Source organism: Narcine bancroftii, chromosome 4 (genome assembly GCF_036971445.1).
Source record: "Narcine bancroftii isolate sNarBan1 chromosome 4, sNarBan1.hap1, whole genome shotgun sequence".
Classification (NCBI taxonomy): domain Eukaryota; kingdom Metazoa; phylum Chordata; class Chondrichthyes; order Torpediniformes; family Narcinidae; genus Narcine; species Narcine bancroftii.
In genome coordinates, this window is record NC_091472.1 from 36,179,118 (window position 1) to 36,206,489 (window position 27,372).

The following is a 27,372-nucleotide window of genomic DNA, read 5'->3' on the forward strand; positions in this document are numbered from 1 at the left end:
TATTTTGTTTTAGCCTCATCCCCCTACGCTCCAATTAATAAAACCCTAGCCTGCTCAGCCCTCCCAAGTCCTGGCAACACTCTTATAAATAATCTATGCACCTTCTCCAGCTTGACAACATCTTTTCTACAATGTGATGATCAAAACTGATCACAATACTCCAAATAGGGCCTTCCCAATTTCTTCTCCAAATGCAACATGACCTCCCAACTTCCACACTCTGACTGATGAAGGCCAGTGTTCTGAAAGCCTTTTTGACACTGGAGAAATAATAATGGGAGACAAGGAGATGGCAGAGGAACTAATTAGTATTTTGCATCAGTCTTCACTCTGAAAGACACTAGCAGCATACCAGATGTTGAAGGGTTTAGGGAAGGAAGTGAGTACAGTTCCTATTTCAATGGAGAAGGTGCTTAGAAAGCTGAATGGTCCAAGGGTGGATAAGCCTCCCAAACCATATTGCAACCTCTGGTCCTGGGAGAAGTAGCAGTAGAGATTGTTGAGTCACTGGTAATGATCTTTCAGGAATCGATAGATTCTCGTGTGGTCCCCAAATATTGGAAAATCACAAATATCACCCCACTATTCAAGAAGGGGAGGAGACTGCAGAAAGGAAATTGTAGACAAGTTAGCCTGATGTGAGTGGGTGGGAAGAGTTTGGAGTCGATAGTAAAGATGAGGTTAGGGAGTACTTGGAGACACATGACAGAATAGGCCATGGTTTCCTAAAGGGAAAATCTTGCCTGACAAACCTATTGGAATTTTTGAAGAGTTGAGGACCAGGCTGGATAAGGGAGATGCAGTGGATGTTTGTATTTGCATTTTCAGAAGGTATTTGACAAGGTGCCTCAAGAACAAGTTAAAAGTCCATGGTATGTCTGGAAACATACTAACATAGGTAGATAATTAGCTGATTAGCAGGAAGCAGAGAGTTGGAAATACGAGGATCACATTCTGATTGGCTGACAATTGCTAGTAGTATTCCACGGGGGTCAGTGTTGGGGCTGCAACTGTTTATGTTTTATATTAATGATTTGGATTGTGAAATGAATGGCTTTGTGGCCAAGTTTGCAGATGATACAAATGTAGGTGGAGGAACAGGTAGTGTAGAGGAAGCCAGAGGCTTCAGAAGGACTTGGACAGATTGGGAGAAAGATCAGAGAATTGCCAAATGAAATATGTTGGAAAGCGTAAGGTCATGTACTTTGGTAGAAAATATAAACGAGCAGACTTTTTTTTTTAATTGAGAGAAAATTGAAAATACCCAGATGCAAAGGGGACCTGGCAGTCCTCATGCAGGATAGCCTGAAGGTGATCATGCATGCTGTCATTTGAAGAAGGCAAATTTCAAGAGGAATAGAATACAGGAGCAGAGATGTTGAGAATCTTTAAAGCACTGGTGAGACCTCACTTGGAGTATTGTGAGTAGGTTTGAGCTCCTCATTTAAGAAAGGAATGTGCTTATCGTTGGTGAAAGTGCAAAGGAGATTCACCAAGATTATTCAGGAAATGAAAGGCTCATCATGTGGGCAGTGTTTTGACAGTTCTTGTGGCCTGTATTCATTGGAATTTATGAGAATGACAGGGGATTTCATTGAAACATTTTGAATGTTGAAAGTCGTCGACAGAGAGAAAGATTGTTTCCCATGGTGGGAGAGTCTAGGAGAAGAGGGCACAACTTCAGGATTAAAGGGTGTCCTCTTAGTGTAGAGATGTATTGGAATTTCTTCAGCCAGAGGGTTGTGAATTTGTGAAATTTGTTGGCACAGGCAGTTGCAGAGGCCAGGTCATTGGGTGTATTTAAGGCAGAGATTGATAGGTTCTTGATTAGCCAGGGGTTCAAAGGTTAAGGGGAGAAGATCGGGCACTGGGGCTGTGGGAAAATGGATCAGATTGTGATTGAATGATAGGACAGACTCAATGGGCTGAGAGCCGTGTCTTATGACCACCCTGTCTACCTGTGATGCCACTTTCAAGGATTTATGTGCCTGTACTCCTAGATCCCTCCTTTCTACAATACTCCCCAGATCCCTTTCATTTCACTGTGTATGTCCTACCCAAGTTGGAACTCCCAAAATGCAAAATCTCACATTTCTCTGCATTAAAATCCATCAACGTTCCTCTGCCTACCTACACAACCAATCAAGATCCTGCTGCAGTCTTTGACGACTGTCTTCACACTATTGACAATACCAGACACATTAGTGTCATCTGGAAGCATGCTTAATCATTGATTATAGATGACAAACAACAGTGGGCTCAGCATTGAAATCTGAGGAACAACATTCCTCCATCACACTCTGTTTTATATCCAATCTGCTATCTCACCTTGAATCTCATGTGACCTAACCTCCCAGAGCAGCCAAATGTGCAGAACCTCATTGAATGCCTTGTTGAAATTCCATATACAGCATTTGCAGCTCTGCCTTCATCAACTTTCTTGGACGCATCTTAATAAAAAAAGTCTTTCTGAGACTTCTCATTTAGAAAACCATGCTGACTAACTTTAACTAGCTTTTGCCCATCGTGCATGTACAGTATATCTTCTCCTTTTTAATTTTCCCTTAAACTTTGAACCAATATGTGCTACCAACCAACCACATCAGACAAGGATCTGTGATTAATAGGCTTTAATCACCTTTAGATGTCAGCACATCTTGCATGTTCCAAGGCAGATACTGAGGGAGGGGTTTAGGCATAACAGCCTTTATGGGGATATCCGGGAGGGAGGAGTCATAGGTTTATGGGCGGGCGAGCACATAAGCACATAAATACAATATACATTGTGATAGCATCACATTCACACCTTTTAAAACTAAGTCAAGCGAGGGTGATATGGTACAATGTTCATTACAAATTTAACCTGTTTGGTGGTCTCGTCTGTTGCTGTGACCATTGCAGGGTCTGCTGTGGCACAGCTGCTGGTTCCCAGGTGGTGTCTTGTGTGACAGGCGATGCCTCTGGTGGGTGGGGAATTGGTACAGTGGGATTGTTGGGGTCAGTTTATGGTGCAGGGTCAGGTGCCAATGACGGGGCCAGTTGGTCAGAATCAGGCACCAATGGTGGAACTGGCTGGTCAGGGTTACCAAGAGGTGGTGTGGGCTGGTTGGTCGCAGGGTCCCCTGCATGCGCCAGGTCCCGGATGGAGACTGTGTCCTGTCACCCATCCTGCTACACCATATAGGGATATTGGGGGTTGGCCTGGAGGAGGTGGACCTTCTTGGCCAGAGGGTCAGTCTTGTAGTGCCTGACATGCCTCCGGAGCAGTATAGGCCCAGGGCTTGTCAGCCAGGATGGCAATGTTGTTCCCAATGCAGACTTCCTGGGGAAGGAAAAGAGCCTTTCGTGTGGTGTGGCATTCATAGCAGTGCAGAGGATGGACCTTGTAGTGTGCATTGCCTCAGGGAGGACATCTTGCCACTGGGAGGTGAGCAAGCCCTTCAATTTTAGGGCTAGGAGGACTGCCCTCCAGACGGTGGTGTTCTCCCTTTTTACCTGTCCATTTCCCTGTGGGGGGGGTTATAGCCCGTGGTCCTGCTCATGGCTATGCCCTTGGCCAACAGGTACTGGTGCAGCTCCTTGCTCATGAATGAGAATCCCTGGTCATTATGAATGTAGCAGGGGTATCCAAACAGAGTGCAGATGCCATGCAGTGCCTTTATGATGGTGGCCATGGTCATGTCTGAGCACGGGGTGGAAAATTGGAAATGGGAGTACTCATCTATGATGTTGAGGAAATACACATTGCTGATTGTGGATGGGAGGGGTCCCTTTAAAGTCCATACTCAGCTGCTTGAAGGGGCAGGTGGCTTTGATGAGGTGTGTTTTGTCCAGCCAGTAGATCTGGGGTTTATATTCGGCACAGACCGGGCAGTTCCAAGTCAACTTCCTGATCTCTTCAACAGAGTAGGGGAGGTTATGGGCTCTGACAAAGTGGTAGAGCCTGGTGATGCCAGGGTGGCAGAGGTTGATGTGAAGTGCTTGGAGGCAGGCCAACTGTGCATTGGTGCATGACCCCCAGGATAGGGCATCAGGAGGCTCGTTGAGCTTCCCAAGCTGATACAAGATCTCGTAGTTGCAGGTGGATAGCTCAATTCCCCACTTCAGGATTTGTGTCGTTCTTGATTATTTTCCGGCCAGGTAGGGCCTCTTTTTTAACAGCTGAGAGTTGAGGTTCATGGCCCTGGAGGGTTCTGGAAAAGAATGCCATGGGCCTACCTGCCTGGATGAGCGTGGCAGCCAGGGCAAAGTCAGATGCATCACTCCCCACCTTGAAGGGGATGTATTCATCCACAGCATGCATTGCCGCCTTGGCGACATCACCCTTGAAAGGTGTGAACATCATTTGCGCTTCAGCCAGCAGAGGAAATGTGGCTGATTTCACCAGGGGATAGGCTTTGTCCACGCAATTCGGGACCCATTGGGCATAATAAGGAAAGAAGCCCAAGCACTTGTTCAGGGCCTCGAAGCAATGGGAGTTCCAACAGGGGGCGCATGCAGTCTGAGTCTGGCCCAGTGACGCCTTTCTCCACCACACAGCCCAAGATGGCCAGCCATGAAGTGCTAAAGATGCACTTCTTTTGATTATAGGTCACATTGAGGCTTTTGGTCTCCTGGAGAAACTTGTGGAGGTTGGCGTCATGATCCTGCTGGTCATGGCCACAGAACTATAATCACATTGTCCAGGTAGAGAAATGTGGCCTTGAGTCCATAGTTGTTGACTTTGCATTCCATTTTCCTCTGGAAGACAGAGACCCCACTGGTGCCTCCAAAAGGGACGCGGAGGAAGACGTCCACCTCGAAGGCAGCGCATGGGTTGTCCTCTGGATGGATGGACAGTTGATGGTAGGCTGGTGAGATCAATGGTTGAGAAGATCTGGTTCTGGGCGATCTCATTTACCATGTTGGCGATGCGGGAAAATGGGTAGGCATCCAGCTGGGTGAGGCAATTCATGGTCTAACTATAATTGATGACCATGTGGCATTTCTCACTGCCCTTTACAACCACCACTTGGGTTCTCCAGTGAATGGTGCTAGGCTCTATGATCTCCTCTGCCAGAAGCCATTTTCGCTTTGATGAAGGCCCTGTCCCCATGGCTGTATCACTTGCTCTTGGGGGCGACAGGTTTGTAATCGGGGGTGAGGTTCTCCAACAGGGGCTGTGGTGGGACCACAGAGAGGCTTGTAGGTCATGTTCAGAGGAGGTGGGTGGCTTAAGAGTTTGGTGTTGCAGGCCACGAGGGGAGGGTGTGGGCTGCCGAACTGCATCTGGACACACTGCAGCTGGCACTGGAAGTCCAGTACCATTATGATTGGTGTGCAGAGGTTGGGCATGATCAGGAGTTTAAAGTTCTTTTACTCCATGCCCTGCACAGTCAACATCACGCTGCAGGAGCCGCTGATCTCGGCCAAATGAGATTTAGAGGCCAAGGAGATTTTGCATTGTGCCACAGTTACCCTGTAGCGTTGTACAGTACCTGGGTGGATGAAGCTCTGTGCTTCCTGTATCGATAAAGCAGATCATTGTGTGGCCATTTACCTTGATAGTCATCATGGCCTTGGCCAGTTGATATGGGCTGTCTAGATCAAGGATGATGGAGGCCAGCATCTGGTTGCTGTCCCAGTCGCTGCTGTATTGGTTTGGGGGTTCCCACTAAGATGGCAGCCCTCATGTCATGCACGCATTGCTGTCCTTCACTGCCGGAAGTGGTACTGCCCTGGCTTGCTGCTTTCTGTGACTGGAAGTGACGCTGACGATGGAGCTGGAAGTGGTGTGGTCCAAGATGGTGGGGGCTGGCGGCCACATGCGGTGCTGCTGGTGGAAGGTTTGGACCTACATACCTTCATATAGTGACCCTTCTTCCTGCAGGTAGAGCACATCACATTTTAGGCCGGGCAACTCATCTGGGGATGTTTCCCGTGTCTGCAAAAGTAGCACTTTGTGTGCTCACTGGCGGCGGGGGTGACATGGGACCCTGCATCCCAAGATGGCAGCGCCTGCATTCCACACGTGGTGACCACATTGCCCGAGGAGAGCGCTTTGGCATTCCATTGCATTGTCTCGAGCGATTTCCCAATTCCGTGATCTCCTCAGGCTCCGATCGCCCTTTTGAAGCAGTCTCTGTCTGATGTAATCAGACCTGAATCCAGCCACAAACGTGATGGGTATCAGGTCTTTGAGGTGGACAGTTGCCGAGAATTCTCGGCAGTTGCAGGCTCACCCCAGCTCCCACCGCGCCCATATGTATTCATCACTGGATGCTTGTTTACGACTGCCCAAGAGAAATCGGGCTGTGGTGAATGTCTGCCAAGCTGCCTGTCTCCCCTCTGGCGAGCCTTGCTATACCAACATTGGCTGTGCATTATCTGTACTGTTAAGGACACTCCTCTTGGATATAACTGTGTATGCACCTATTGTCTTTCATTATTGTACCATGAGTTTCTGCTAATAAAAGCCATGATTATTGTTTGACCACATCGTCTTTGTCTACTTCATCAACTGGCACTTCAATTTTATTAGCAGAGATGGATGCAGCACTCAAGCCAGAGCGGCTGATAATCGACCAGTCTGCCCCGAGGGCCAGAGAAATTTTCAACCACTGGATTGCTTGTTTCAATTACTACATGGCTTGAAACAACGTGGGGCCTCCTGAACTCTCTGCTGGGTGAGGTTCCTTTTGCCGTAACGCAAGGAGCTACCACTCTGGCTATAGCCCGGGAACGTTTGTCTGCTTACTAGGCAGCGCCACGGAATGTGGTGCTTGATCGACACCAGTTGCTGACTAGATACCAGAAACCCGGGGAAAGTGATGCTGCCTATGCACTAGCCCTTGACTCGCTGGCAAACGAATGTGATGTCAGGGCAGTCAATGTGCAACAACACCGCAATGCCTTGAAACTGGATGCTTTTGTTAACGGGATTGACTCCAGTTACATCTAACAGAGGCTGCTGGAGACTGAGCCTTTGACCTACGACTGGGCAGTCACTCTAGCCATGCGGTCCAGTGAAATGCTAGAAACCGAAAAGGAAACATCCAGGAGTGCTGGAACCCCAAAGGAAAGAAAAGGGTGAACTCCTGAAAAATGCTACTTCCGTGATAAGAGCTGGCACCCCAGACAGAAGTGCCTGGCTCGATTTGCTACCTGCAGCTATTGTGGGAAACTCGGCCACTTTGCTAAAGCGTGTAAGGCGAAAAGTACTCCCACTGATAGGAAGAAGAGAAGCACCAAGAAAATTCATCCTGGAGCTGCAGGAATGGAAGACAATGGTGAAAAGGGGGAATCTTCAGACGAGCAGGCTGAATAGACTTCAAGTGATGGCGAGGTGAGAACCCTGTGATAGATCAATTGTCCCCAAAGCTTGGGGGATGTTACGGACTGGAACAGTCGACTATGAAGGGGGAGGTGAATGGTGAGTCTCTTGATTGTCTAATAGACTCGGGGAGTACTGACAGCTACATCCATGAGAGAGTTGCCAAAGTCTTAAATTTGCAGAGATATCCAGCGAACCGAAAGATATCGATGGCTTGTAGTGAACTTCAAAAACTGTACAGGACAAGTATAAAGTTGCTTTAAATTTGCAGGGACATTGCCTTGCTGATGTGTGGCTTTATGTAATGGCAGAGCTCTGCACCCCTGTGTTACTGGGGTTAGATATTCAATCTCAGATGAACAGTGTAGTGTTAAATTTCGGTGGGCCACTACCCACACTTACCATTCCCCGTGCTAGTTACTGTGGTCTGTCCGCATTAAAGATCAAAGCTCCTTCCCTTTTCAGTGATTTATCCCCTGAGTATCAGCTGATTGCCATTCTTACGGCAAAGAGGATCGTGAGCTTATCAAGGCTGAGACCCAGAGACTGCTTAAAGAGGGAGTAATTGAACCTAGTAAGAGTCCGTGGTGGCCCAAGTGGTAGTTGTGAAAAATCACACTAAGAGACAACTGGCTATTGACTACAGCCAGACAATCAACGGTACACAGACCTGGATGCCTACCCCCTGCCACGCATCAATGATTAATCAGATAGCATAATACAAAGTGTACTCCACTATCGATGCAGCTTATGACCAAATCCCCATTAAGAAGAGAGAACGGCCCTATATGGCTTTTGAGGCTGATGGGGGTGGTTATACCAGTTTAAAAGGGTACCTTTTGGGTCACTAATGGTGTGTCTGTGTTTCAGAGGGAAATGGATGAGATTGTTAGGACATACGAGTTACAGGGTACGTTTCCCTATCTGGATAATGCCACTATCTGTGGGAAAACACAGGCTGAGCACGACAACAACTTAAAGAAATTTTTAGCAATAGCTAAAGAACTCAACCTTACATTTAATAAGGGCAAATATGTGTTCAACGCGACATAGCTACCCATTCTGGGCTACATTGTCCGCAAGGACGAAATCTGCCCCGACCCGGAAAGAATGACCCCTTTAAAAAGTTACCACCCCAAAACTCAGCAAAAGCCCTTAAAAGGTGTATGGGATTCTTTACCTACTAGCACTTTGTGTGCTCGATGGCGGCGGTGGTGACATGGGACCCTACATCCCAAGATGGCAGTGCCCGCGTTCCACACATGGCAAACACATTGCCCGAGGAGAGCGCTTTGGCATTTCATTGCACTGTCTCGAGCGATTTCCCAATTCCACGACCTCCTCAAGCTCCAATCTCCCTTTTCAAGCAGTCTCTGTCTGATGTAATCAGACCTGAATCCAGCCACAAATGCGTCGGGTATCAGGCCTTTGAGGTGGACAGTTGCCAAGACTTCTCGGCAGTTGCAGGCTCGCCCCAGCTCCCACTGCGCCCATATGTATTCATCAACGGGCTCACTGGGTGCTTGTTTATGACTACCCAAGAGAAATTGGGCATAGTTAGAAAGATAGAAAAGTAGGTGCAGGAGAAGGCCATTAGGCCCTTGAAGCCTATACTGCCATTCAATATGATCATGGCTGATCAGTAGCCGGTTCCTGCCTTCTCCCCATACCCCTTGATCACCTTAGCCACAAGGGTCAAATCTAACATACTCTTAAATATTGACAAGGAACAGGCCTCAACTACTTCCTGTGGCAAAGCATTCCACAGATCCACCACTCTGAGAGAAGAAATTTTTCCTCATCTCAGTCCTAAAAAACTTCCCCCTTATCCTTAAACTGTGACCCCTGGTTCTGGCTTTTCCCAGCATTGGAAACAACCTTCCTGCATCTTGTCTGTCTAAACCATTAAGAATTTTATATGTTTCTATAAGATCCTCCCACCCCTCAATCTTCTAAATTTCAGAGAATAGCCTAGTCTATCCAACTTTTCTTCATATGCAAGTCCTTCCATCCCTGGTATCAGACTAGTAAATCTTCTCTGCACCCCCTCCATGGCGAGGATGTCCTTCCTCAGATAAGGTGACCAAAACTGCCCTCAGTACTCCAGGTGTGGTCTCACCAAGGCCCGGTACAGCTGCAGCAGGATCTCCCTACTCCTGTACTCAAATCCTCTCGCTATGAATGCCAACATACCATTTGCCTTCCTCACCACCTGTTGCACCTGCATGCCCACTTTCAATGACTGATGCACAGCCACACCCAAGTTTCTCTGCATCTCTCCTTTTCCTAAACAGATACCATTTAGATAATAGTCCTCTTTCCTGTTCTTCCCTCCAAAATGGATAACCTCGCATTTATCCACATTATATTGCATCTGCGACGTCTTGGCTCACTCGCCTAACTTGCCCAAATCGCTCTGTGCCCTCCTAGCATCCCCAACACAGCCTGCCCCGCTACCCAACTTAGTGATGTTCATCGTGGCCTGGTACTGTTTCTGCAGGAAGTCCATTGCAGGAGTGTAAGTAGAACAGTCTCTTATTGTTTGAAGACCCGGTGGCCGACCTGAGCGAAGAATAGATCCCGTTTGTTTTCTTTGCTTCGCACATTGTTGCGCTGCATAAATATATTGAGGCAGTGCACCCACAGGTCAAATTTGACCGAGACCTCCTGATCCTTATGGTTGGTGTCGAGTTTATCCACCCGCATTACCTTGTCCATGGCCCAAAACTTAAAGGTGATTAAATTGTGCTACCAATGAACCACATTAGACAAGGATCTGTGATTAGTAGGCTTTAATCAATTTTAGATTTCAGCACATCTTACACGTTGCTGGCCCGGTTCCAAGGCAGGTACTGAGGGAGGGGTTTGGGTGTAACAGCTTTTATGGGGATATCTGGGATGGAGGAGTCACAGGTTTGGGGCAGGCCAGCCATACATACAATATACATAGGGGTAGCACCACACAACAAGAGTCAGTTGTTAATTCTCAAAGATATTCATTTTTCAATCTGTCAGTCTTTATTCAAAACTTTCCACCATGATCCTTGTTATCTCATTGTTCTTGAGACTTGATGGATTGATTTTTCTCGTACTTTTCACATCACTTCCAGCATTAAATGCAGTGTAGTTAATTAAGTAATTTTTGAAATGTAACCACTTGTCCAATGGAGGAAATGTAGAAACCAAATGTCACAGTGGCCCCCTCCCACCCACCCACCCACAAGAACAAAATTATAACGAGCAGTAATCTGTTTTGGTGATGCTGGTTGAGAGATAAATAACAGCTTGGTCACAGTTTGAATCTGTGCTGACCAACTTACCAATGTATTCACAAATATCTTCAACATCTCACTCAGGCAAGGCGTGAAAGCCACCTGTTTCAGGCGTGGTAACCTGCCTTAATGACAATTGACTAGTAGCACTTGCATCAACAGTGATGAAGTGTTTTGAAAGGCTGATTTTATAACCATATAACCATTTACAGCACGGAAACAGGCTACATCGGCCCTTCAAATCCATACCGGTTCACTTGAACAACTCCACTAGCTCCTCCGCAATTGCACCAATTTATTTTTAATATATTTATGGAAATGTAATTATAGCGATTTCAGATGTTGAAGAAGATCAGCTTCTGTCTGAGCGGTAACATGGATCCATTCCAAATCGCCTATTGTAGCAAAAGGTCTACGGCAGCCCTGGAACAACTGGACAGGAAAGATGCATTCATCAGGTTGCTCTCTATCGACTACAGTTCGACATTTAACACCATCATCCCCTCAAAACCGATCAGCAATCTCCAAGACCTGGGAGTTAACACCCCACTGTGCAATTGGACCCTTGATTTCCTCACGACTAGACCACAAACAGTGAGGATTGGTAAGAACATCTCCTCCACAATCTCCTTCAGTACCAGAGCACCACAGGGCTGCACACTTAGCCCCCGGTTCTACTCGCTTTACACCTCTGTCTGTGTTGCTCGGGACGACAACGACACCATCTACAAATTTGCCAATGAGATACCACAGTAGAGGGTTGTATAAAGAAAGGCGTTGAGTCAACACACAGCATAGAGAATGAAAACTTGGCTGGTGCACCAACAACTTTGCACTCAATATCACCAAAACCAAGGAGATGATTGTTGACTTTAGGAAAGGAAAACCAGAGGTGTTCAATCCATTGATATGATTTCAGAGGTGGAGAAGGTGAGATCTCAGAGGATCTTTCCTGGACTAAACACACTAATGGCATACTGAAGAAAGCATGTCAGCACCTCCTTCCTCCGGAGTTTGCAAAGGTTTGGGATGACAACAGAAAACCTGGAAATTTTCTACAGATATGTGATGGAAAATGTGCTGACCGGCTCTGTCACAGACTGGTATGGGGACACCAATACCCCTGACTGTAAAGCCCTCCAAAAGGTAGTGGATACAGTCCTTGACATCACAGGCAAAACCATTGAGAACATCTACAAAGAACGCTGTCATCGGAGAGCAGAAGCAATCATCAAATATCCACATCACTCAGCACACGCTCTGTTCTAGCTCCTACCTTCAGGTAAGAGGTATAGGTGCCAAAGACTTGCACCATCAGGTTCAGGATCAGCGGCAATCCCTCCACGATCAGACATGGCAGCAATAAACTCAATCAGGGACTCATTTAAGGATTCGTACTTTTACTCTTTATTGATTTTTTAAAATTCTCTCTGTATTGCATGGTCAGTTTATTTACATTTCTTTATCTATTTACATTTCTTTATTTGTTTAAGTGTGCATGTTGTGTACAGTTTTTGTTTTTGCATTACCAATGAGTGATAATTCTGCCTCGCCCACAAGAAAAAAAATCTTGGGTTGTATCTGATATCATGTATGTACTCTGACAATACATGTAAACCTGACTTCTTCAGAAACTTAAAATTGGGTTTTACCCTGGAAATGACATTAAATGGAAATTCAATGGAGTGCATGATTTGGGATCTACTGGGACATAGAAAGCAGCAATATATCTTATTAAACCTCAGGTTTCCTGAATTTAAGTTCTAGTCCTCGGTCTTAATGACTCAGATTTAAAAATCCTGCCTGGGTTCGAGACTGAACCAGAGAATTTAAGATGGAGAACAAAATCCTGCAAGTGCTGGAAATACTCTACAGATTTTGACCATTCACAATTGTATGTCTATTTCTTAGACTTCTTTCACCCCCCCCCCCCCACACCACCCATCAACCTTCACTTTCTATAAATTATCCTTCCTAATTTCCTCTAACTTTAAAGTGATTGCACCATCAGACACATCTTACACTTCCTCTTCAGCATTCCAAAGGATTATTCACTCTGTCTATACCAAGACCAACTTTTCTCATGTCATCTTCCCATGCAACCATAGAAAATGCAACATCTCCCATTTAACCTCTTCCCTGTCCACCATCCAGGGATTCAAACACTCCATCCAGGTGAAATATTGGTTAAGTTGTACCTCTGCACATGTATTTTACTTTCAATGCTAACGACATGTCCTGCTCTGCACTGGTGAAACCGAAAACCGGGCGTCTTTACAAGACTTGTCTGTGCAGTGCATCAGGATAAACCTCAACTTCCAATTTGCCATTGTAATTGTCCACCCCACTTCCTTTCTGATTTCTTTGTCTTTGGCCTCTTGCACTGTTCCAATGAAGCACAAATTCCAGGAATAAAATCTCATTTTCCTATCAGGCACATTACAATCATTAGTAATCGACATTGAATTCAATAATTTTAATCAGTCTGTGTGTTGAACTGGCCAGTCTGACTAACACACCTGACTAAGTCCTTTGCATGGCCACTCTGCTTTCGAACTTTTCGTGCTTCAATTAGAAGTCATCAACCTGAGACATTTACTCTCCTCAAGTACTATGTAATCTGTTGAGCATTTACTGTTCCCCTTTCTTCATAAATTGGAATGTTAATGTTCAATCACATGCTCCTAGTAAGAGGCAGTGGGAAAGGAAGTGGAATTATTTGAAAGAAAGAGATAGAAAGAAAATGCACTATTTTAATTCCTGAAGAGCTGGACAGCCCTGAGAAACACCTTGATTCTGCACTTAAATCTGTACAGTTGCCAGGAGCTCTTGTTTGAATGATCTCTTAATAACAGTTAATGCTGATAGGCTGACCATTACTTTTGTCTCAAAATTTGGGCCAATGTAATCAAAAGTAATTTGTTTTGCTACTTTTTAAATTGTGCTCTTATCTGCTGATATTGTTATGAACTGTCAGGAGGTACTCTCAAATTTATTATGCTGCCTCCTGCAGTTGACCTCACCAGCATTGACTGGCGCTCCAAGGAACAGGAGCAGCTGACACAGGATAAAGCCAACAGATTTGCTGCCATATTTCGGGAAAAAGTCAAAGACACAGATGATTACATGTGGAATACTTCTCCAAGTACGAACAGCACTAAAAGGTAATGTGGTGAGATGAAGCTTTAGCACTGTGCCACAATCTACTGCCAACAATAGAATTTTGTCTCCTTATATAAAATAAAATTCAAAACCAAATGGTTTTTAATTGTCTGAAATATTAAAAAGAAAATAATCCTTGTAGAGCACTTCAAATGTCACGGCCTGCAAAGCTATGACCTGAGAATCTGAAGGTGGGATTAGGTTGGGTGTCTTCTTTTACCAGATTTTTTTTAATGACCTGGAAAGAAGACATTTAGTCCATCAAATCTTTGCAAGCTGTCAAAACAATCACATCCCCTCACTTATTTCCCTTTAATTTGTTCTCTCCAAAATGTCCATCAAATCCTCCATTTTGCGGTTTTTCTACAACTGATCTACACTCAGTGCAATTTCAGCAGGTCACGAAACCTACCAGTCAGTAAGTCTTTGAATGCTGAAGGATAGAGGGCAATATCAAATGCAGATCATTGAAAGTGTGCAGTAACAGAACTATCCGTTACACCACTGTTCCACCCTTTAACCAACACAGAAAGGATGATCTGAATGTCCCTCTTTTCCGTACATTCTTCTCCAGATGTAGCAAAATTGGATCTCTTGAGAATGTGACTAAAATGTCCAGCTGTGAATTTAAGATGGCATGAATTAGCCTTTCACAAAATAATCTTTCTAATTACCCCCAATTAATTCTACTTATCTTTTTGCTTCTATCTCAACTTTTCATGTATTTGTTTTTCTTATTTTGCTTTCCATTTTTTTATCATCCTTTCTTGAATTTTCACATTCTTTTTATTCTTAATTTATTCGCTAACTTCACTAATATTTAACTCTCGACCTGCTCTTCCCTTTTAATACAATTTGTTCTGAAATTAATCTTCTTTAATCTTTCACATTTCAATTGTACAATCTGCACTGTTGCTTTTTTTTCATTGCATTAGATGAACAGCAACTAGAGAGAAGTTGCTTTGTTGAGCACTGGCTCTGTTCCCGCAATAGCCTGGATCTCCTGGTGGTCATCCATTTCAATTCACCATCCCATTCCATTGCCGACATATCTGTCCATGGTCTCATGCACTGCCAGACTGAGACCACCTGCAAATTGACAGAACAAAACCTCATCTTCCAACTGGGCGGCCTCCAACTGGATGGCAATAATGTTGACTTCTCTGGCTTTCGTTAAATCCCCTCCCCCACTATTTCTTCTCCCGTTGCCTTCCCCCAGCTCTGTCTCATTTCATGCAGACATGATAAATTGTTGTGTCTCTCCAGCATTATTTGAATTCTGAGATTTCCTGCTTCAGGCTCATTCTGCTTATTCCTTGAAGAAAGGCTCAGGACAGAAACCAAAGCAATTTATCTCCGCTTTTTATGGATGCTGAAAAAACCAACTGCGTTCCTCCAGCAGTTTCGTGTGTTTTTACTACAATCACAGCTTCTGCAGACTTTTGTGTTTCAGATAGAGAGAGAGAGAGAGAGAGAGACCAGAGATTCTCATATCCTGCAGAAATAAGCACTCTTGGAAAGGTCATGAATATGTGCAGTAGTGAAAACAATAAGGTGTTTGTGGTGCGCTGTTAGACAGAATCAGACAAACACAAGGTAAAGACTGTACAACAGGCTTTAATCGGCAAAGACGTCCGCAGAGCTGTTCTGCTGTAAACTCTGAGTCTTCGGAGGGCCGGCTCAGGATTATATCCTGGAGGGTGATTGACACCCGACCAGGTGGGGCTTGATCCATTCAGGTCGGCTGATTGACAGCCAGCCAGGTGTTGTCCTGTCCCCCATACTCTCTTGCAGGTACAGAGGTTGCCCCCTGCAGTAGGCCGGTGGTGTACCACCACAGTGTGAAAGCCCATTTGGAAGATGCCAACTTACAATTATGTATTTTTACACAGCCGCTGCATTCCAGGAAATTATTTCTATTTTCCCGGAATGCATGCTGTGTAAAAAGCTCGGAACAGGAATGAGGGTGTCATTCCCATTCTGATAGACCCTTTCTAAAGTGAACTGCAGGCATTCTGTGAACGATGGGCAACTGAATAGGACATCGCCGCAGTGGCATTGCAAGTCCCGCCCCTTTACTTACCGCACTTCTAGTATGCTGTCTAAACTCCCGTAAATAAATGGAGATTTGGCGTTTTGGTCATTTGTGTGCTAACGACCAATGCCGAGATATCGGGTATTCTTCAGACCAGTAAAGTCACACAAGGTCTACCTTAAAAAAAAAGACAAAAGTCTATCTAAAAAAGCAAATGAAAGAATGACAGGCACAGGGCACAAGTAGGAGAACAATGATAAACTGCATAGAGTCTGAAGGAGAGTGAAGGTAGAGGTTATGGAGGGTAAAGATGGAGATTAAGGAGGAAAATTTCCATGAGAAAAGTCTTTAAAATGACAACAGTGTAATGAATTGAAGGAAAGAGAAATGGGAAAGAAAAATTAGTTTGCTTTTTTTTGGGTTGTGTAACTGAAATAGTAAATACATTTTGTATGTGACTGCTAAATCTATTGATTTATTTTTAGAGTTTGTCAAATTCCAAGCTTTAATCTTTCTAATAAAAAAAAACTAAATATAGCTTATCTTCTGAAAATGTTATTTCTTATTTTTACTGCTATCTGGTTCATAAAATATTTATTAATATGTATAATAATTTCCTATTGGGCAAATGAAATTAATTCATGTCAACCCCAGTTTGTAAACGCTCATAATTTCATATTTATAAAACTCGGAAATATTAAATGCAACTTCAGAAACCAGGTGCTTCAAAAATATTGTTTATGTTCATTTATCAACCCCCATTTTAAAATTCTTCCAGAGACTCCCAGATTCCAGAGGAAATTATTCACATGAAATCAGAAACAATGGACAGGCTCGCTGGGAGCTTCAGACAGTTTTCTGTCTTATTGAAGTAAGAGTTCAATTGCAATTTAAAACTGTTTATTTTAATTAATTATCGCAAAAATGCAAGCTTTCTGCTTTTTAAACTAATTTTTGTTTTGTGGTAGTCGACAGATTTCTAATGACTTCAGAGATTTGCCTACTTTATCAGTTCATGGACTTGAGGCACTTTTGATGTCTTTACTGATTGGGTATTTATACTACAATGAAGGTGGCAAAAAGTTATCCATCCAGGACACAGTGGCGTTGTTGTACATGATTGGAGCTCTGACACCATTTGCAGTTGTTTTGGATGTTATTGCTAAATGTAAGTTCCTGTTTTAATAAAAGATTTTATTTTCATTGCTATTGAACATAGAATTTTGAAAAGATCATTTGGACTTGTCTACAGTCAATCCCACATAACAAGCAAGTGAAATTATCTGTTGATATTTCAATCTTTTTAAAAAAAAGTTCTCAAGTTGAAAATTTACAAATACCTTTCCTTTTTCATACTTTCTACCAAGAAATAATTAAACTCTGAACCCAGGCTAAATATGTAAAAATTTGACTCAAACAGACAGATCACATAATAGAGCATAAAACATTACAGCATACCATAATGTAGGCCCTTCAGCCCACAATGTTGTGCTGATGTGTGTGTGTATGTGTACCTACCAAAAAAAAGGAAGCTATCCCTGCCTCGTAACCCTCTATTTTCCTTTCATCCATCTGCTTGTCTAAGACTCTCTTAAATCCCTCTATTGTTCCAGCCTCCATCACCACCCACGTCAATGCATTCTAGGCACCAACAACTCTCTGTGTAGTTTGTACACATGTCCTCTGGTATTTGCTATTCCTTTCTTGGGGGGAAAAGGTGCTGGCTGTATGTCTTATCTATGTCTTTCAAAATCTTGTAGACTTCTATTAAATCACCTCTCCTCCTTCTTCACTCCAAAGAGAAAAGCCCTAGGTCTACAAACCTTGCCTCATAAGACATACTTTCCAATCCAGGCAACATCCTGGTAAATCTCCCCTGCACCCTCTCCATAGCTTCCACATCCTTTCTGCAAGGAGGTGACCAGAACTGAACCCAATATTCTAAGTGGGTCTCCCCAGGGTTTTATAGAACTGCAACTTTACTTCATGACTTCTGAACAATCCCTTGACTAATGAAGCCCAGTATACCACAGGCCTTTTTAGTTATCCTATCAATCTGCGCAGCAACATTTAGAGATCTATGTTTTTGGACCACAAGATCCCTCTATTTTTCTACACTGTTAAGTATACTACCATTAACAATGTACTCTGCCTTCAAGTTTGAACTTCCAAAATGCATCACCTCACACTTATCTGGATTGAACTCCATCTGCTACTTTTCACCCGACCCTGCATCCTGTCTATATAATCTACAACAAGCTTAGAGCACTATCCACAACACCTTCAACCTTCATATCATCTGCAGATTTACAGATCCATCCCTCTACTTGTTCATCCAGGTCATTAATAAAAATCACAAAGAGCAGGGGTTCCAGAACAGATGCCTGCTGAACTCAACTAGTCACTGTCCTCTGGGCACAATACTTTCTGCTCTCTACTTTCTACAGGCAAGCCCATTCTGAATCAACACAGAAAAGGTTCCTTGGATCCCATGCCTCATGACTTTGTGAATGGGTTTCCCATGCAGGACCTCATCATTCTTCTTCTTCTTCTTCTTTGGCTTGGCTTCGCGGACGAAGATTTATGGAGGGGGTAAATGTCCACGTCAGCTGCGGGCTCGTTGGTGGCTGACAAGTCCGATGCGGGACAGGCAGACACGGTTGCAGGGGAAAATTGGTGGGTTGGGGTTGGGTGTTGGGTTTTTCCTCCTTTGCCCCCTGTCATTATGTCTTATTAAAATCCACATAGACCACATCTGCCTTCATCGATTTCTTTTGTTACTTCCTCAAAAAAACGCAATTAGGATCTTCCTTTCACAAAGCCAAGCTGACTAGCCTTGAGAAGACGACTTCTCCAAATACTCATAAATCCTGTCCAATAGACATAAGATTCGCTGGTTTATAATTTCCAAGATTCTCCCTGTTAACTTTTTTTAAACAAGGGACCATATTTGCCATTCTCCAATCCTTCAGCATCTCCCATGGCCAAGATCATCATCAACCCTGTGGCACTCAAGACCAAAGAGAGTATTCAATAAGAATGGAACACATGGTCTGTGGACTGAACTGAGGTTTTGACGGGGGTCTAGGGTTGATATGGGGATATGCGAGGGGAGGAGTCAATCCTTCGAGCATCGCATCAGTAGTGAATTCCCAGTTCGCTACATTCACCCCTCATCAGATAGTCAAAAATTTTTTTTTACAATATTTACAAGTTCAACGTGTCAGGAGGCCTAGAAATGTGGGCAGAGCACCGCAGTGTTGGCTAGCCCTGGGCTTTCTGACTCTCCTGTGGTTCGGGGTCTCGGGATGTGGGTGATCTGGCTCTGGTTGAGCGATGACTGGAGCCAGTTCCTGCGACAGCTCACTTGAGTCCCTTGGCATTTCTCCGGAAATCCTGAGTAGATCAGAGGCCTGGCCCCCTTGAGGTGGTGGACTCTCAGTTCCGGAGGGTACCAGGTTCCTGATCGAATCAGTGTCCTCCCCACCATCCAGGTATGCCTTGTAGGCATAAGTGAGGTTGGCATGGAGTAGGTGCACCTTCTCGACCACAGAGATGGATTTGCTCCTCCTCATGTGCTTTCGGAGCAACACTGGTCTTGGTGCTGTAAGCTAAGCCGGGAGGGTTGTCCCTGATGTTGACTCTCTCTTGAAAGAAAACATCAGCTTGTGAGGAGTTGCAGTGCAAAGTAGTGACTTAATGGAGTGCCATTGGTAGGACATCCTGCCAGCATGAGTCTGGAAGCCCTTTGGACCAGAGGGCCAATTTTACAGCCTTCCAAACCATAGCACTCTCTTTCTCAACCTGGATGCACTGCCTCTCACCAGCAGAAACTGACGTAGCTCTTTGCTCATAAATGATGAGCCCCAGTCGCTATTGATGTAGCCGGGATACCCGAACAGAGCAAAAATAGAGTCTAGGGCCCTAGTGATGGATGGCCTAGGCAGGGAATGGTGAATGGGAAATGAGAGTAGTCATCAATGACAGTGAGAAAGTACACATTTCTGTTCGTGGAGGGGAGATGACCCTTGAAATTGACACTGAGCCATTCGAAGGGCCTGGATGCCTTTTTCAGGTGTGCCTTTCTGGGATGGTAGAAGTGAAGCTTGCACTCTGGATAGACCTGGCATGACCTGGTCATTTCCCTGACATCCTCAATTGAATAGGGTAAATTACATGCCTTTACAAAATGAGCCATGCGAGTGATGCCTGGGTGGCAGAGTTCATTGTGCAGTGACCACAACTGATCCGTGTGTGCAGAGGCAAAGCTTCCTCTGGACAGGACATCTGGAGCCTCATTGAGGGAATGACTATGTCGTAGTTGTAGGTGGAGAGTTTGATCCTCCACCTAGCAATTTTGTCATTTTTAATTTTGCCTTGTTTTGTGTTGTTGAACATGAAAGCCACCAATTGCTAGTCCATGAGGAGGGTGAATTTCCTACCCACCAGATAGTGCCTACAGTGGCTGATGGCCTCTACAATGGCTTGTGCCTCTTTCTCCATTGATGGATACCGAAGCTTGTGGCATTGTAGGGTCCTGAAAAGAAAATGCAACCGGCCTACCCGCCTGATTAAGGGTCGCAGCCAGGGCTATGTCTGAAGTGTTGCTTTTCACCTGGAAAGGTACATTTTCATCCACCACATGCATGGTGGCCTTTACAATGTGCCTTTTGTGCTTTGGCTCTCAGTGGAAAAGAAGTGGTTTTAAGGAGGGAATGGACCTTGTCAGCATATTGAGAGACCCATTGGGCATAATATGAGAAGAAACCCAGGCACCTCCACAAAGCCGTCATGGTCTTCGGGACCAGGAATTCCAACAGGGGGCGCATCCTGTCGAGGTCACGGCCAATGATGTAATTCTCCACCACGTAGCCCAAGATGGCTAGGCATCTAGCCTTGAACATGCAATTACTGGTGCTGTAAGTGATGTTCCGGGCTTTAGCTGTGTGGAGAAAGTTCTGGAGGTTGGAGTCATGGTCCTCCAGAGTGTGGCCACAAATGGTAACGTTGTCTAGGAATAGGAAGGAGGGCTTCAACTTAAATCCATCTGTCTCTGGAAGATTGAGACCCCATTCATGATACCAAATGGGACCCTCCTGAACTGATTGTCTCCCATTAGCCTCAAAAGTGGTGTAGGGATGGTCCTCAGAACAAATTAGCAACTGGTGGTAAGCAGCTTTAAGGTCGATGTTCGAATAGACCTTGTACTGCACAATTTCGTTCATCATGTCTGAAATGCGAGGAAGGGGATATGCACCCAGGAGTGTGATGCGATTAATAGTTTGGCTCTAGTCAATTACTATCTTGGACTTTTCTTCCCCTTTTATAACAACAACCTGCGCTCTCCGTGGGCTGGTACTGTGCTCGATAATGTTCTCATCAAGTAGTCGTTGTGTCTCAGCCTTGATGAATGCCCGTTCCTCTGCGCTGTAGCATCTGCTTTTTGTAGCAATTGGTGTGGAGTTGGCGCTCAGATTCGGGAACAAAGGTGGTGGATCTATATTCAGTGTGGAGAGACAGCAAATGGCATCAGAATTTTTTAAACTTCCATTCCGAACCGAAATGGGAGGGAGGGGACCAGCAAAACTGGAGCACGTAAATACTTAAGTATGTACAGTTTGAACTTACAGAATTCCCCCTCCTATAAAGATAAATGAACCATACAATGTTCTGGAATATTTACAAACTGCATATGGAATGCTAAATAAATACATAATTAGCGGGATACACTTTGAGATTGAGATTTTGTCTCTGTGACTATGAAGCTCTCAGTCGAACCAGAGTCCATTAAGAATTTCAGTTTATGCCCGTTAACCCACACCTTTGTTGTGGAATTGTTCAGTTGTTGTGATATCTCCTGGTCCAACACCATCGCTGCCAAGACTCTGGAGATGCCGTCGTTCCCCTTGCTGGAGTTGCTCCCCCTGTTCGGATCCTCGTGCAGGCAAGATGGCGGGGCCACAAGGTGTGGCAAGATGGCTGCCCTCTTCCTTCTTCCACCATTGTAGATGGCACGGAATTTGAATGCTGGCAAGATGGAGGAGACCACGTGGTCCAGGAAGATGGCCGCACTCCCTCCTCGTCGGTTGAAGATGGCACTGGTTTGGAAACGTGGCAGGATGGCCACCGGGCTTTCCCACGTCACTGCTCTTGCTGCGTGGCCCCACAGGAAGGACCTGGCGTACGACACTGGCACTGGGAGGCCGGGGTTTGGGTTTCACACGTTCCCTCCTTTATCCTTAAGCTGTCCCACCTTCACTTTCATTATCCTTCTGTTTATAATGTATGCAGAAAATGGCTTAGGGTTTTCTTAATCCTCCTTGTCAAGGTCTTCTCATGCCCCCTTCAAGATTTCTGTCCTTTCTTAAGTTAATTCCTGCCTGCCATCAAATACTCATGGTCCCTTCCTGTATTTTGCTTCTTAAATCTATTATATGCTTCCTTCTTCCTCTTAACCAGCTGCCTCACCTGTTTTGTCAACCATGGTTCCCCTTTCCTACCATCTTTTCCCTGTCTCAGTGGGACAAACCTATCCAGAACCCCGTACAAGTTGTCCCTAAACACGCTCCATATTAATTCTACTCTCCCTAATACCTGCCTCAGCCATTCCTAATTGGCCCTTCCCCAATTAAACACTTTATCACTTTGTCTGCTTTTATCCTTGTTCATAGCCATGCTAAAGCTCAGGGAGTTGTGGTCACTGTCCATTCTGGCCTCTCATCTAGTCTGCTCATCCACATATTGTGTCAGGAATGCTTTTTGGACACACTTAATAAATTCTGCCCCATCTATCCCTCTTGGAGTAAGGAGGTGCCAGTCAGTGTTAGGACAACCCTGTTATTTCTCCACTATTCCGGAGTCTGCCTACTTATCTATTCCTCAGTGTAACAAGGGCTATTTGGGGGCGACAGACTACTCCAATACAGCGATTGCTTCCTTCCTATTTCTGACCCACACATGCCGATTTAGTAGACATTCCCTCTACAGCGTTCTCCCTTTCTGCAGCTGTGATATTATCCCTGACCAGTAAAGCTACTGCCCCCCACCCTCTTACCTCCTATCCTATCCCTTTTAAAACATCTAAACCCCAGTATCTTTATCAGTTGATCCTGTCCTTGCATTAGCCATGTATCTATAATGGCCACAATATCATAATTCCATGTATTGATCCATGATCCAAGTTAATCTTCTTTGCTCCTAATACTCCTTGCATTGAAATATACAAATTTCAGACCCTCCATCTGACTACATTTTTGCTTCCTCCCCTGTAAGGGTGCTGTAAACTGACTGCCGTTTCCCAACAGAGCAAAATCTGAAGCAGTCAGATCATACATATGAGACAGAAGTCAAATTGTGAACAGTGAGAAGTAACATTTTTGCCATTGTGAAATGGCATAGAAGTATCTCCTGCTATCCAAAAGTAGAGCATTCCTATTAAACCTCTCGTAAGCTAAAATGGCATAAAGCAAAGGTTTCATTTTGTCATGTAATATTACATTTAAAATGGAACATACAAGAAATCCTTTAACTTTGTCTACCGTAAGGAAGACAGAATCACCACTTTGTCCAGCGCCCCTCACTGAAATTATGCCCAATCTAGGAACAAACTTACAACCCCTGGTTTAAAGGACCAGTGCTCTAATCACTGAACTATTAGAGCCACAAAGAAGCAATAACCATTAATTTATATGGGAAAATTTTTAGCGTGTACCCAGATCCAGAAAAATTAACCTGCCAAATCATACCAAATAACACATAAAACCTAAAATAATACTAACATATAGTAAAAGCAGGAATGATACAAATACACAGCCTATATAAAGTAGAAATAATGTATGTACAGTGCAGTTTCACTTACCAGAATCTAGCACACTGGAAGGCTGAGAGGTGGTCGCGGTGATGATGGTATCTTGGACTGAGTCGTTGGAAGTTGGGGTGATGGGAAGTACTGGAGATTGGGGTGTAGGAGAAGGTGGAAGAGGGTCATTTACTGTTCAAAGCTATGGCAGCTTGGTGCTGAGGAAGGAGCTTAGCGGCGCCACTTCTACTGCTCGGGGTACCTTTTTTTGTAAAAGCAAAAATCCTCCAGATTTCTTTCATAAAAGTGAAGTGGTGTAAAGTGAACTTACGAAAAGTGGGGGATACCTGTATTTTGTAATTTACTCATAGCAATCCCACAGGAAAGAACATAAGCATTGATTTCACTGGACAACAATTTTCTTTTCAAAAGGTTTGCTTTCTGAAAAATTTTTTGGGGATTATGATAGTCAACCTCAAGCTGAACACAAAGATAACTTCAGATTTGCTGTATCACCTCGGTAGTTGGAGAAACATTAAATGATCTTTTTATTGACTTTATCATGTTTGATCACATAATGAGGCTAACGTATCGTGTTATTTCCACTGACTTAAAAATGTTTTATTGCTGATTTTCATTTGTACTCAGTATGTGATAGCTCTCAGGACAGTGGTGTGAGAAGCAGAGGTGCACCTCTGCTTCTCACAGTGGCCAGCATTGATGGATTCCAATTGCCCTGATACCACTTTTTCTTAAATGTATACGGGCCTCAACTATATCGCAGCGGTTGTGATGTTGTTGAGACATTTCTGCTGTACTGAAGACAATAAATGCTGCTATTAAGTACACTCACTATGCTATTTCCTGAATAACATGCATCAACATGTGTTCAAACTAATCAATCTTTATCTATGAGCTATCCTGACTAAGCATCCCCAGGCCTGAGACAACATTTGCATAGTACCTGCACTGAGTGCAGGCCCAGGCTTACTTGGACTGACCAAAACAGCTTGCTTTGTAGGCAATATACTAGTAGACAAACTATAACAGAAAAATCACAAAATATGTTATATCTAAAGTTTCTAAACATAGGAAAACTTTAAGGTGATTTTTGTAATCAGCAGTTGTGATAGTACAGATCTATCACCAATGTATATAGTGTATATAGTTACTGTATCTAGACTGTGCTTACAGCGATTGGCTGAGAGCTAAGCCACACCTATTACCTGGGCCTTAAAGGGTTGTGTCCCTAGCCAGGTCGGATCATTCCGGACTGGTCGGCCACCTGTGAAGAGCTCCGGTCTTTTGCTAATAAAAGCCTTGGTTTGGATCAACAAGTCTTTGGTTCTTTCGACAAGCTCTACAGCAGCCAAAAATCTTCATTGTCCAGAGTTTTTTGATTTTGTTTGCTGAACTGAATTCCTTCAAAAGGAAATGTATGCAGGTTGCTTCTGTGACACTAGGCAAGGATATAAAGAATCAAAGTTTCCACAGAGATTATATGCATGTTCTACAATCTTCTACATCACTGATTTCCTACTTTCAAGGGAGTAATTCTGGGAAAATGTTAAAAAAGAGCACTAGAAGTGTCCTCGTGAGTTTGTGGAGTGCAGCAACAGTCTGTTCTGGCACAAGGGCCAATTCAGAGCAGCATTGTGTAGGCCTTCAAAACAGGGTTAGCCAGCCTCCTGTTACATTTGGATCCTCAGAGACTATTAAAAAAATTTTAATATCCTATAAAAGAATCCATCACTTTCTAAAGAATGAGAAACAGTACATTGCTGTCATTCTTTATACTGTTGTAGGAACTACTCTGGGATTTAGCAACACCTGAAAAAGTCTAACTGAAAATAAAATTAATGAGCAGATGATGAGATTGTACAGCCCACGCTCAGAGACGTGGACCAGCCCACAAAATGGGCGACGTACATGGTGATCGCACGGACTTAGGGTTGACACTTGCTGTTGTCCCAGGTGATCTCCGTACAGCAGGAAGATGGGGAACTCTGGCAGGAATGTTGGGCAAACCCAGGCCGGCGCTCCGATGATGTAGGGCCCTGACACCAGCCCCTGGGACCTATATAAAACCGATGGCCAGAGCAATAAACCGGTCTCGTTTTCCAAGGCTTTGGAGTGTGTCATTCTCCACGCTCTCATAGTGTGAAACAACAAGATATTATTATGGAATAACTGGAGCTCCTTGAGAAATATTCAAAATAACCTTGCCCGATACTTTCCGAGAGAGAGGTGGGGGGAGAGGCAGAAAGAGAGAGAATTACTCACATTGAACTCCTATTAGCTAGCTGAAAGAAGCAGATAGTTCATATAAATTTGGAATATATTAACAACTAATATATTAGCAACAGGGAAAAAAGAACACTTACTTTGAAATGTGGACACTGTCATAATTTAAGGATCTTCGCCTTGCTCAATATTTAATGTCTCTAAAACAGATTCTTTGGTTATTATCCATTGGTAATTCAGAGGATCTTTCTGTGTGTAAATTTCCTCTTTTATTGGCAAACGTTACAGAGCGTCTACACTTCAAAAGTACATGAACCGTGGTTATGAAAGATCCTATTATAATGCAATTCTTTGATCTTTCATTAGGTATTAGGTCAATAGACACTAACAAAAACTATAAATACTGGACTGTGAGACCACTTGCATTGTTCATTACTTCTGAACTGGACATAACTGATATTCCCTTTTTCTAGGTCATTCAGAAAGGGCAATGCTTTACCACGAGTTGGAGGATGGGATGTATTCTGTCACTTCCTATTTTTTTGCAAAGGTAATTTAATCCTCACTTTCTAACTGAATCAGAAGTACAAGAGAATTGAATATAAATGCCTAATTATGGAAATTGTGAAAAGAAAAGAAAACAATATGAATGGTTTTACATGTGGTGGTGGTGACGGCAGGGTGGAATCACGTGCAGTATATTAAATCTACCAGATGGGTTCTAAAGGGTAAGGGAGTCATGAATAATTATCCTGGTTTTCTGTTTGGAGGATCTATTCCCTCTGCACCAAATTTACCATTATGCCACACACTACTCCACAAAGCCGCAAGGACGTTTCTGGTGCTCCCTTTAACATTTACATAGTAAACTCAGTTTTTTTTGTACTTTTACAGAGGGAAGTCGAGTTCTGCAACCTCAAACAGTCATCCTTCTTTATGGCTGCAGCAAGCCATAACAGTCTGGGACTGTTTAATTTGTAAATGGAAGTTGTAAAACTGCTGTACATCTGAAATACTGTAATTTAAAAAAACCCCAGAAAATATTAGAAACACAAAGATCAGGCAGTATCAGCAGAAAAGAGAATTGGGGAGTCCTCTGCAGAATGCTTTTTCCCTGAGAAAGGGTCTGACATTCTGAGCGTTTCTATGATTTTCTGCTTTTATTATTGAATTTTTAGTTTCAGTTTGTAACCAATTCTTGTTTTCTTTTATTCTGCAGCTTCTGGGAGAACTGCCAGAACACTGTGCTTTTGTGGTCATCTATGGTGTGCCTATCTACTGGATAGCAGCTCTCAGACCTGAGGCCAGCCCTTTTGTGCTGAACTTTCTGCTGGTGTGGCTGGGGGTTTATTGTAGCAGAGTAATGGCCTTGTGGGTCTCAGCACTACTACCCACCCTGCAGTTATCTTTTTTAGTCGGAAACATTTTCTTCACAATTTTCTACTTAACAGGAGGTTTTGTCATCAGTATAAAAAATATGTGGACAGGTGAGCTTTTTAAATCCAGTCAGATTTCTGATGGACCTGTTAACCATTAGAACTATCTAACC

At 43.9% G+C, this 27,372-nt stretch overlaps 1 protein-coding gene across 4 annotated transcripts in view; it reads left to right on the forward strand.

Annotated features, from left to right (window-relative positions):
• Window positions 1-27,372, forward strand: part of abcg8 (ATP-binding cassette, sub-family G (WHITE), member 8) — a 65,881-nt gene that overhangs the window by 27,513 nt on the left and 10,996 nt on the right. For all 4 annotated transcript variants that reach the window (XM_069931060.1, XM_069931057.1, XM_069931059.1 and 1 more), the window contains 5 exons: window positions 13,598-13,748; window positions 16,560-16,652; window positions 16,750-16,949; window positions 26,297-26,373; window positions 27,043-27,310. In XM_069931060.1, coding sequence (XP_069787161.1) covers window positions 13,598-13,748; window positions 16,560-16,652; window positions 16,750-16,949; window positions 26,297-26,373; window positions 27,043-27,310 — 789 coding nt within the window. The remainder of the gene's footprint in view (window positions 1-13,597; window positions 13,749-16,559; window positions 16,653-16,749; window positions 16,950-26,296; window positions 26,374-27,042; window positions 27,311-27,372) is intronic.